Raw genomic sequence first — 12,744 nt, forward strand, 5'->3', positions numbered from 1 at the left:
TTAGTTTCAAGCTACAACATAGTGATTTGACATCTCTATATGTTATGCTGTGCTAACCATAAGTGTAGCTACCATCTGTCATCATACATCGCTATCACAGTATAACAGACTAAATTCCCTATGATGTCTTTTAATCCCATAGTTTATTCATTCCATAACTGGAAGTCTGTATCTCCCACTCCTCTCTACTCATTTTTCCCTTCCCCTCACCACCATAAGCTTATTCTTTAAGACGGTAACATCTTACATATAATTTTGCAACTTTTCAACAAAATATATTTTATACATCTTCCTTGTTAGGAGAAGGAAATTTATTATATTCTTTTTAACAGCAACATATACTCTACTGTATACATTACTATAATGGAATTGCCCAATTTTAAATGATGGACATTTAAGACTGTTTCCAAAGTTTCCCGTTTTAAATTCTTTTAATACCCTAATAGATATTCTTGTGCACATCTTCATATACTTGTGGGAGTGTGTCTGTAAGATAAATTATTTTAACACTCTGTGATGGTATAAAGATGGCTGCAAATTCTTTGCCCCTTCTCCCATGGAGAAGGGAGAGTCTATTCCCACCTCCCCACCTACCCCCTTGGATCTGGGCTGGCCAGATTCTGAGCTATGAAATGTACTTTCTGAGGATGGGACTTAAGAGACCTACAGCTTCTGTCTTAACTGCTTGGAACACCCCTTCTTGGAACCCAGATGTCATTTGAAAAAACCCAAGCAGTCACAAGAAGAGACTCACATGAAAAGACCCATGTGTGTCAGCCTACAGCCCCAGCTGAGTGCCCAGCCAGCAGCCAGTATCAACTAGTCAGTATGAGTAGGAGATAAAGTAGGAACTAATTTCAAAGAAATTAATAATAATAAGGGAAATAAGAAAATAAAAATAATGTCAATGAAATATTTCTAACCCTGGACATGCTAGGTGATTTTTCATCTCCAGCCTGCTCAGTAACCAAAATGTTCTTCAAAAAGAAATGAAGAACCTCAGAACAAAGATCAAACCCAGTGCCTCACCAGTAAAATGTATCCTAAGGGTCAAAATGAAATTAAAGATGTCCCTTTGTTAAGACCTCAGATATAAGGCCCTGCTTCCTAGATTCTTAGGTAGACAAAAGGGTTTCTTAAAAAAAAAAATTTTTTTTTAAATAGGTCCACGTCCAGCATGGAGCCCAATGTGGGGCTTGAACTCACAACCCTGAGATCAAGACCTGAGCTGAGATTGAGAGTTGGATGGCTAACTGACTGAGCCACCCAGACACCCCTAAAAATTCTTAATGGCATTATACCACAACACCCTGGGGTGGCAGTTTGAGAATAGTGACAAAAGAAGATAGTGCCAGCTGAGCCTCTGACCAGACTCGGCTGAATTCCCAGAAAGTAACCAGCACCAAATGCCAGCTGTGTGAGTGAGGCACTCTGGAGTTCCCACCATCCCAAGTGTAACTAGACAACACTCCAACTAGCTAACACTATTTGGAGACACCCACAGAGACCTGAAAACTAATATGCTGTTATTGTTTAAAGCTACTAACCTTTGCAGTACTTGCTAGGTAGCAATAGATAACTGAAACATTTATATTGCCAAACTGCCCTTCAAACGTGTTATGGATTGAATTGTGTCCCTCAAAGTTCCTATGTTAATGTCTTACCCCCTCAGGTCCTCAAATGTGATCTTACTTGAAGATAGCGTCTTTATAGAAGTCATCAAATTAAAATGAGGTTATAAGGTTGGGCCATAATCCAACAAGTGGTGTCTCTATAAGAAGGGGACATAGATACGCATGGATGTGAAGAGACACAGGGAAGACTATCCACAAACCAAGGAAGGGGGCCTGGAATAGATCCTTTCCTCACAGCCCTCACAAAGAATCGATACTGCCCACACTTTGAATTTGGATTTCAAGCCTCTGGAAGTGTAAGTCAATGAATTTCTATTGTTTAAGCTTCTTAGTCTGTGGTACTTTGTCAAAGCAGCCCTAACAATAAGAGCTCCATCAAATTACATTTCCACAAACATTATCTGAGAATACTCTTTTTCCAATACCATCATCAACAGCAGATACTAGTTTTGAGATAATTTCAAATCCCCCAAACATGTCTCATTTTAATTTGTATCCTGGCCCATTCATTCACATACTGTGTCCAGTTTTATGCTGCTTGTCAATTTGCAGGATTTAAATTGGTTTTGAAAAGGTTAGTCATCTGAACATTATCACAAAATTATTCCTATATAGGGCCTTAAAATGTAAAACTTTAAAAACACACATTAAAAGTAGAGCTAGAAATTAAAAAAAAAATTCAAATACATACCTCTTTTCTGTAATGATTGGCAGCATCCAAATTATCCAAAATAATGGTGTCTCCTAACAGCATACCAAATACTAAAAAAGTTCAATAAATTTTTTAAATTATGATATCTTTGGTCATATTAAAATGTTGGCATACAAAATTTTCTTAGAATGCTGACATCAAAATTTTACCCCTCTAACAAGGAAAAAAAAAAAGAGAATTAAATATTAATAAAACTAGAACTTACAAAAAAAATAAATAACGTAAATTTCCATAACCAGTAATTTGTATATCTGGATCATAAGTCTTAACATCTGTATTATAAAGTCACTATAGGAGCACCTGGGTGGCTCAGTCAGTTGAGTGTCCAACCTCAGATCAGGTCATGATCTCACAGTTTGTGAGTTAGAGCCCCAAGCTTGGCTCTTTGCTGATGGTGTGGAGCCTACTACCTTGGATTCTCTATCTTCCTCTCTGTGCCTACCACCCCCCTCGCCCCCCACTCTCTCTCAAAAATAAATAAAGTTAAAAAAAAAAAATCACAATTTCCTTTACCTGTTTCACAATGTTCTACGTTGTCTGGAAATGTTAACAAATCTCGGGCAAAGACTGGATCTCCAATGGGTTTAAAATACAATTTTCCATTTCGGTAATGAGGTAGAGGTCTGAATGAAAAGAAATTAAATACTAAAGCAAATATAAATTTTTAATTAAAAAACATAATATGAAAAGCATATGTATACGTTGCTTATCATTATTGTGGTCATTTAAATCAATTCCTTATCCACAAGTGACACTCCTAAATGATTAACTATGAGAATAATATATACTATATAAGAATATCTGTTTAGTTTTATCAGTGCTATTAAAATCAATATAAACTGCTGTTGGGTTTAACAAGGAAAAAAGAAAAGCAGCCTCAAAAGTTGCCCCTAAATGAGATGACTATTTCATGTGGAGAGTGGCCCTAGCACGGATGGGGAAAGAGGCAAGGCCCAAGACAGAGACCCATGTGAGGGAGGGAGATTGAGTACTCTGGCTCCCTGTCCTTTCCATACAGGGTACAGAATGAGCAACGGCAGCCCAGAGAGAACAATGAGATTCAAGAGATGGAGGCTAACTAGACTGTCATGACCTTTCCCTTACACATGGTGCTGGTTTTCTCAAATGTTGAAAGTAGGAGCACTGCAGGCTAGGGGTGGCTCTAGGAGCTAGTTATTAACTCAATCTGAGTAAGAAGCACAATACCAGGAATGGAGAGAATAACTAGCTTCTAATGCAAATATTAGCCGCAAATACCAAATTCATACTTTCCCCTAAGTCAAATATTAACTTGGTCTTCACAGATTCTGCAGACAAAAGAGGCCCTCCTAAAGGAAAAACTATTCATACAAAAAGTATTACCCTCAATGAACACAGGAATTACTGGATTTCCTGTGTTGTTTAAAATGAGTACTGACTAGTAGCGAAGTGGGAGATTTTAAAAGCAGACAGATTTGAGTTCAAATTCTGGTTGTTTCCTCAAACCATTTTTAGATTACAAAATGAAATTAATGTTAGTTTAATAACATTCATATATAATATGAATAGAGGTCCCATTCTCCGTCAAGTCCCTATTCCTACCCAATTGTACAACTTTGTTTATAAGTCTGAGAAAATTATTCATTAATACTCCATTATACATTTTATTTTGTTTTGTTACCATTTCCTTCTAGTCTTTTAAGCTCAAAATCAGAGTACACATAAAGTATTTTTTAGATAAAAAATGCCTAATTGGTTTGCATAGTTATTCCTTAAAAACATACTTTGAAAAGTAAATGAGGAAGTAATTAAAAAAACTAGATTTATATTAAAATAATAATACAACATTCTAACTAGTCTTTTACATTTCAACTTTGCTATTGGCAGTTCCAATGCAGACCTTCTCTACCTAAATGATGACTGCTTATCTTCACAGGACATAAACAGGACAAAAGACATGAATCTACACTCCTACTCCAAATAAAAGAGTTTTGTATTTCATCAATGATATTGACATCCTTCCTGTTACAAAAGCCAAAAACTTGCTTTGGATTTGTGTGTGCATGTGTGACTTATACACAAATAACATTTAATTGGCAAATTAAACATGCCTGGCATATTTGATTAAATTCACTGCAATACTCATCTTAATGAAGTATACTCATTTGTAAAGAAGGTAAAGATAACCTAGTTAATGTGGGTCACTGCTCAGTTTGTTTTAGGCATCTTTTACAGAAACCATTTCAAAATTAAGCACTGTGATAACAGAAAAGTGATTTCAGAAAAAAATCATTACTCCCACTTTTTTCTAACCTTTTCCAATCTGGAAGAGTCTTCTTATAAATAGAATCAAGGGGCAACACCTGCTGACGACCCTGGGTTTCATCATAGATACGACGTGCAGCATCGGTGGTCAGGGTGACAACACAGTCCATGTCACTCGCCAGATGCCAAGAAATAACCATTGCGGCTCTGTCATCTTCAATTTGTGCCAGGTGTGCAATCTACAACCCATTTTTTAAAAATCAGGTAAAAAACTTTTAAATATATAAAAATTTGATATTAAGTATTTTAAAAACCCACATCTAAACAGCAAAAACTTTTCTGAAATACTCACATGAAAATTCTCAAACTATAAAAGCTTACTGGCTTAAATAGTTAACAGTCTATTCTGCTATTAAATTTTGGAAAAACTGTTTCACAGAGTAAACTCCTGTAAACTTTGCAAATGAGCAAGGAAAAAATACTTAGAATGTTATTAGCTAATTAATGATATATATGATACCTTCACTACTGGGATAGATCTTAATTGATAAAATAACCATAAAATAATATACACATATGAAGGATTAAGATTCAACTAAACATAAATATAGTTATACATCACATACCCTTCTAAGTAGACACCTCACTCCAATATACAGTATTTCTTTCAGAAAACAAATCTAAATGTCACAAATAAGAATCGTTTCTTCTGCTTATAAGAACACACTGGAACTTAGAATAAACTTACTTTCCTATTTACAAATACTTCAGTATTTGTACATTCTTCGTTTTTAACTTTTTTTAAAATGTTTTTATTTATTTTTGAAGGAGAGAGAGAGACAGAGCATGAACGGGGGAGGAGCAGAGAGAGAGAGGGAGACACAGAATTCGAAGCAGGCTCCAGGCTCTAAGCTGTCAGCACAAAGACCGATGCGGGGCTTGAATCCATAAACTGTGAGATCATTACCTGAGCCAAGCCAGACGCTCACTGACTGAGCCACCCAGGCGCCCCTAGTTACAAACATTCTTGCTCAAAGTCCAACAAGATTGAAATTTTGAGGCCAGTTTCAAAACCTCATTCACTGCATCGTTATGGTAGCATCTATCCTTTACTCTTACCTGACCAGGTTGCAAAAACGTGCCCTAGCAATGAAAATGTCCTGTCATTGTTAGAAACATCACAATGTCTACTCTTGTATTCCAATCCTCTAAGTTAGTGGAATAAAGGTAAGAGAGATATGCAAAGAAACTAGTACATGTAAATGAAGATTTAAAAAAATGTTCTAACAAACAAAGGAAGGATTAGAAGAGGCAAATCAAAGTAAGTGACCTCATTCTACTTGTGACCACATGTGTGAGGACAGGTGCCCATTCTGTGGTTGTTCTACAAGTACCCTGATCTTATAATTGGGTTATTTCTTAAAAAAGATATAATTGGAAGTTCTCACTAGGCTCCTTAACATTACACTTTCTTCTTAAACTTTCAGGTGATGTGAAATATATATAGGATTTTCTTTTCCAAAAACACAATCCTGTAGAAAACACGAACCATTTTTACTTGTGTACCATATACAGTGTTCTGTTCATTCAAGCTTTAACTATTTTTCAGCTCTTTTAAGCCCACTCTAGCCATTTTTCATGGATGTCATGACTTCTTTCTCAGGAATGGGAGATGAATGGCACTTAAAAGAAAGAAATGCAGATGGGATTTCAAGGTATTTGGAATTCAGGAGAGGAAGACTAAAACATCCAAGTTAACTAAGGTATTCAAAATTACAAAAATAAACACATTATAAAGTCTAGGTGAAAAATCTCCTCTTGTCCCTTACTATATTCCATAATTATTAATTCTAGTTTAGAATTATACCAGAATAAATACAAGAATTTTTTTTTTTTCCTAGAGGAATCAAGGAAGATTAAGCATGATATGGAGGGAGTAGAAATTTTTCTCTTGATGGTTAGGAGAGGACTTGTATTCTGAGAAGCCAAAGGAGAAATTATGTAAAATGAGATTTCAAAGGTTCTCCCAGATTTTTAAGATCTGTGATGAGAAATATTTGAACGGAAGACTAAAATATATTTATTCTGTTGAAATTTATTTTATGCTTTGGTAAAAATCTTACCTACTGAGCAAGAATTTTGTATCAAATAACCACTGAATGTGTGGACTGTTAGCCTAACATTTAGACTAAGCTTAAATTGTAGGACTGCTTCTTCTACAAAGACTACCTCTTTCTATAAATTCTTTAAATGGGTTCTGAGGAATAACAACTTTAAAAAATATAAATCAGAATCTTGTTTTCTAATTTATGAATTTATAACTTAGTTTTTCAATTTTCATATTTTGGATTTAAGTAATAATGCAACACATTAATGGCAGTGCTACCATTATTGGTTTAGGCAGTACACACAGCTACACACTTTGAGAGTAACCATCACCCTTTCTTTTCACTGTGTAGTTGGCTTGTGGTGCTAGGAAACTGTTTATAAAGAAACTACAATGGGCTTTGGAGTCAGAAAAACCTTGGTTTACGTCTAAGTTCTGCCTCTTACTAACTATATATTGACAATTAAATTCCTGAACTTCAATATCCTCATGCAAAACCTAGAAATACTATAAAAAACTCATATAGTGGTTGTAAAAGTAGTATGATGCACATAGGCATAAAGAACACTGATTAACATCCAGACTTTGGAGACAGACTCTGCCTGGATTTGAGCCCATGCTCTGCTGCTTACCCACATGTAATGTAACCTTGAGCAAGTTTTTTTTTAATCTCTCTACCTCAGTTTCAGTTTCCTCAATTTTATTTATTTATTTATTTTTTAACGTTTATTTATTTTTGAGAGACAGAAAAAGACAGAGCATGAATGGGGGAGGAGCAGAGAAGAGAGGGAGACACAGAATCTGAAGTAGGCTCCAGGCTCTGAGCTATTAGCACAGAGCCTGATGTGGAGCTCAAACCCACGAACTGCAAGGTCATGACCCAAGCCGAAGTAGGACGCCTAACCAACTGAGCCCACTCAGGTGCCCCTCAGTTTCCTCACTTTTAAAACAGAGGTAAAAGCAGAAAGGAGAGATGCATATGAAATGGAAAAGTTCAACAAGTAAAACACAAATACGTAATAACACCACAAACCTTAACATCATTAAAAACTAAAGGTGTTGGGGACATCTACAAGAAAAACTTTCTATAAAACAGAATGTTCAGGATTGAATAATCAAAAGATAAAAATGAAAATACAATTCATTTGACAAAAGGAAAAACCAAAGAAGCAAAGAATTAAAGAAGGATGGAACTCTTTTGGCAGCAATTATGTATGAAATTTTCTGCTATTGTTTTTTAAATTCTAGGAGCACCCCAGAACTAACTAACATTATTAGACTGAGAGAAATTCTTACCTTTTTCTTTTGTTGTCTCACTGAGGTTTGAGTCACATGAAAAGGTCTTGGCTACCTATAAAGTCATCTGACATGAAAACGTCTCTAAGCAGGTAACAAGCCTCGGACTGAGACATACTAATTTCTGCCACAGCCCTCAAAAGTAAGAATTATGGAATTCCACAATTAGGAATTATGCCAGTTTTGAATTCCGCCAAATCACTATTATGGTAATGAGAACAAGTAATTTATAGGAACACATTAAAAAATACAAAAAACCTGACACTTTTTATTATGATGTTACTTTAAAACACGTTTTAAACATAACATAATAAAATGTACTGCCTCTTAAAAGATTTAAACACAAACCTTTCCCAAAACATCTCCAGTGGCTTTAGTATAGTTTGGAAGAGTACATGATCTTCTAGGTTTTTTCCTCAGTTCTTCCTGTTCTGATAGTTTTCTTTTCAAAAGTGCTTCAATGTGCGGCATCTGTAATTTGTAAAGAAAAATTAACTATAAGACCAATTACTCCGTACCAGACATCCCAGAATGACAGCAGAAAAAAATCAACAATCTGGACAACTCAAGAACATAAAGTCATTAAACAGGCATTACTTTAAAAGAATGTGGCTCAATCCCAGACTTTAGCCTCTACTACAAAGCTGTAATCATCAAGACAGCATGGTATTGGCACAAAAACAGGCACATAGACCAATGGAATAGAATAGAAACCCCAGAACTAGACCCACAAACGTATGGCCAACTCATCTTTGACAAAGCAGGAAAGAACATCCAATGGAAAAAAGACAGTCTCTTTAACAAATGGTGCTGGGAGAACTGGACAGCAACATGCAGAAGATTGAAACTAGACCACTTTCTCACACCATTCACAAAAATAAACTCAAAATGGATAAAGGACCTGAATGTGAGACAGGAAACCATCCAAACCCTAGAGGAGAAAGCAGGAAAAGACCTCTCTGACCTCAGCCGTAGCAATTTCTTACTTGACACATCCCCAAAGGCAAGGGAATTAAAAGCAAAAATGAACTACTGGGACCTTATGAAGATAAAAAGCTTCTGCACAGCAAAGGAAACAACCAACAAAACTAAAAGGCAACCAATGGAATGGGAAAAGATATTTGCAAATGACATATCGGACAAAGGGCTAGTATCCAAAATCTATAAAGAGCTCACCAAACTCCACACCCGAAAAACAAATAACCCAGTGAAGAAATGGGCAGAAAACATGAATAGACACTTCTCTAAAGAAGACATACGGGTGGCCAACAGGCACATGAAAAGATGCTCAACGTCGCTCCTCATCAGGGAAATACAAATCAAAACCACACTCAGGTATCACCTCACGCCAGTCAGAGTGGCCAAAATGAACAAATCAGGAGACTATAGATGCTGGCGAGGACGTGGAGAAACGGGAACCCTCTTGCACTGTTGGTGGGAATGCAAATTGGTGCAGCCACTCTGGAAAACAGTGTGGAGGTTCCTCAAAAAATTAAAAATAGACCTACCCTATGACCCAGCAATAGCACTACTAGGAATTTACCCAAGGGATACAGGAGTACTGATGCATAGGGGCACTTGTACCCCAATGTTTATAGCAGCACTCTCAACAATAGCCAAATTATGGAAAGAGCCTAAATGTCCATCAACTGATGAATGGATAAAGAAATTGTGGTTAATATACATAATGGAGTACTACGTGGCAATGAGAAAGAATGAAATACGGCCCTTTGTGGCAACGTGGATGGAACTGGATACTGTGATGCTAAGTGAGATAAGCCATACAGAGAAAGACAGATACCATATGTTTTCACTCTTATGTGGATCCTGAGAAACTTAACAGAAACCCATGGGGGAGGGGAAGGAAAAAAAAAAAAAGAGGTTAGAGTGGAAGAGAGCCAAAGCATAAGAGACTCTTAAAAACTGAGAACAAATTGAGGGTTGATGGGGGGTGGGAGAGAGGGGAGGGTGGGTGATGGGTATTGAGGAGGGCACCTTTTGGGATGAGCACTGGGTGTTGTATGGAAACCAATTTGACAATAAACTTCATATATTGAAAAAAAAAAAGAATGTGGCTACAGAAATGTAAAGCTTCCACTTCACTGACTTTTTTATCTTAGTTAAGAAATATATAACCTACAATAGGATTTCTCTTTTGTTACACACAAAGAAACAGAAGTTTAAAAAAAAACCCTATTGTCATGTTCTCTCATTTTCTTTGCCACCACATATACTGGTTTTATATATATATATATATATAAAACCACATATACTGGTTATAACTTATGCAGCCCCTTCAATGCAGTTCTCAAATTGGTGGATTATTAATTTCACTTATTGGGGTCATTACATTAGAAATATAAGTTGCAATTTCTTTGAAAAAAGCACTCTATCATTTTGTTAGTCCTTTTAATGGTTAGTAAGTGATTAGACTGCAATCCACATGTCTTGGTACCCCTGCAACAAGAGTGCCTACAACATTCTAAATAAAAATGGATGGCAAAAAAAAAAAAAAAAAAATTATAGACTAGAATTTAATTAAAAAAAATTTTTTTACATATACTTGGAAACTGTACCTGCTGTGTTGTAGGAATGTCAATATTATGTGTTTTTAGTTCAGTTTGCAACTGAGCCTCTTTTAATTTTGCTTCTTCAACTCGGCCTAAAATTAAAAACAAACAAACCTGTATCAATGTGTAATAACCCCCAAAAGACAGTTTTTGAAAAATATTTTCAATCTCGTTTTTTTCCTTTTTGATTGAAGCTGAAGTAAAATATATAGTAACTATTTTAGAAATTCAAAATGAAACAAAGTCTAAAATTAAGATTTGGATCTAATACACAAAAATAAAAAACAAATTCAATAGGGTTATGGAAGATATTATATACTACACAAAAATAAAAAATACACAAAATAAAAAACAAATTCAATACAGTTAAGGAAGATATTATATACTAATACTGCAAATTCCAAGTAATCTTAGATAAATCATTTAATTCTAATCCACATGACTATACAAAACTTATACATAATTGCCTAAAGGTTGTGACAAGAACCAAATAAGACTATAAAAAGAATTTTTGCTGCTACTACTGACGTATTATCATCATCCTATTTATCTCTAAATATCATTCATCTTAGATATACAAAAGTGTGTACTCTGAGGCAGGCAGAACAAATTTGTTGGTTAATGGTTCAACATTTTAATTATGTAACACAAAGCCAAAAGCCATAGTGAAAAAATAAGACAAATGGAAAAACATAAATGATTCAGCAAATGCCTTATCTTAATATTCAAAATTTATTAAAAATTGCAGCAAACGTTGTGTGCACTGACTTATAAGTAACTTATGTATTTCTATACAAGTGTGTGCTGCCCTGTACACCTCCATGGTGTGACATACTTCAGATATTTTAAGTAAAATACAAGACTCAATACATGACTCAAACTAAAAATTAAAATACCTATCACTTCCGCAGTAAGAATGTCTTTCAATATCTTTTGCCAGAACCTGAAGCTGGATATAAACATCATTATCACGTCAAAAGCCTTAAACGTATACAGATTTCTAATAAAAAAAAAAATTTCAAATTTTTATAGGTAAGCAGAATATAAATTTATTTAAAATGATGGAATACATCATCCTAAGACCAAATAACTAATAAGGTATTATTGCCTCACTTACACCATTGTTGCAGTGTTCTGCAGTTTACTTGTAGTTCAGGAAAGGAAACAATTTTTGTTTCTCATGGTCTCAACTTTCTGCCTTACATTCCCCCAAACCAATTTTTTTTTTATTACCTTTGAATACAAAATGACTTACACTTCATTTCATCAAGAAGCTGTTTGCTGGCTTCAAATAAACTTCTGTACATTATAATATTCTTAGATACCTGGTCCTTTTCTTTTGTAAGTGCTGCCATTTGTTGCTGCTTCTTAACATCTAAGAAAAACATTCAGATGATTTACTTCAAACAATCCTAAAATTGTGACTTTTCCAAAATATGTCATAATTAGAGAACTAAAAAGCATCAGGTTAATGGAAAGCAAAACAAAGTTATCTGAAGAACCACAAGAATAAGAAAAATCCTCTATTTTCCTAAAATCTTACCATTGTAAAACATAAAGGGTAGGATATATGGTTCTAATGTTCTTGATAGAGCAGGTAGCTGAGGCTCAAATATAATAAAATATTCAGTACTATCCCTTCCAGGACTACTTTCTGCCAGCACTAGATTCTGTAAAAAGAAAAAAAAAAACAGTAAGGAAAAACAAGATTTAAGAATGTATTTGTCAACGTATAAATGTTATGTATCTCACTGTCTTCTGTTTCCAAGTGGTAAACGTTCAAGGCAAAAGGCATTGACTGATCCTTAAGATCCATTAAACATTCACTAAAACATCAGCACCACCCAAGACATAAAACTTTTTACCTTTTGGTACTGGTTTGAAAGTCAAATGATCTTAACAATAAATACATTATACAAAAATTATATATAATAGATAATTATAAGAAAAAGTATCTTTTCTTTCAGAACGCAAGTATCAATGGCCACTTACTGTCTTGACCTGCAAAGTCTTCTTGATGCCAACCTTTAAGAAGTTGAAGCAGTGTGAAACAGTTGATGGCATGAAAGTTATAAAAACAATCACAAAGACATGCCCAAAGCCCAATGCTGAGTTTAAGTTACAGCTGTTACCATGGAAGTAGACCCACTAGTCCCAGGTGACCAAACAAAAGATCCTAAA

General features: G+C 35.0%; 1 protein-coding gene and 1 long non-coding RNA gene across 4 annotated transcripts in view; one reads left to right on the top strand and one right to left on the bottom strand.

The window, feature by feature from the left end:
• Positions 1-12,744, bottom strand: part of SMCHD1 (structural maintenance of chromosomes flexible hinge domain containing 1) — a 152,799-nt gene that overhangs the window by 23,856 nt on the left and 116,199 nt on the right. For 2 of the 3 annotated variants that reach the window (XM_027068601.2, XM_053206132.1), the window contains 7 exons: positions 12,107-12,233; positions 11,819-11,938; positions 10,570-10,655; positions 8,342-8,464; positions 4,639-4,829; positions 2,860-2,969; positions 2,326-2,396 (listed from right to left, as the gene is read on the bottom strand). In XM_027068601.2, coding sequence (XP_026924402.1) covers positions 2,326-2,396; positions 2,860-2,969; positions 4,639-4,829; positions 8,342-8,464; positions 10,570-10,655; positions 11,819-11,938; positions 12,107-12,233 — 828 coding nt within the window. Of the gene's footprint in view, positions 1-2,325; positions 2,500-2,859; positions 2,970-4,638; positions 4,830-8,341; positions 8,465-10,569; positions 10,656-11,818; positions 11,939-12,106; positions 12,234-12,744 lie in introns of those variants that run through there. The other variant, XM_053206131.1, reaches the window with a different exon arrangement.
• LOC113602202 (uncharacterized) lies at positions 1,226-4,455 on the top strand. The gene is made up of 3 exons (XR_008291735.1): positions 1,226-1,417; positions 1,673-1,930; positions 4,213-4,455. It is a non-coding gene; the product is annotated as an uncharacterized LOC113602202 (long non-coding RNA).

The sequence above is a fragment of the Acinonyx jubatus genome, chromosome D3, assembly GCF_027475565.1.
Source record: "Acinonyx jubatus isolate Ajub_Pintada_27869175 chromosome D3, VMU_Ajub_asm_v1.0, whole genome shotgun sequence".
Lineage (NCBI taxonomy): Eukaryota > Metazoa > Chordata > Mammalia > Carnivora > Felidae > Acinonyx > Acinonyx jubatus.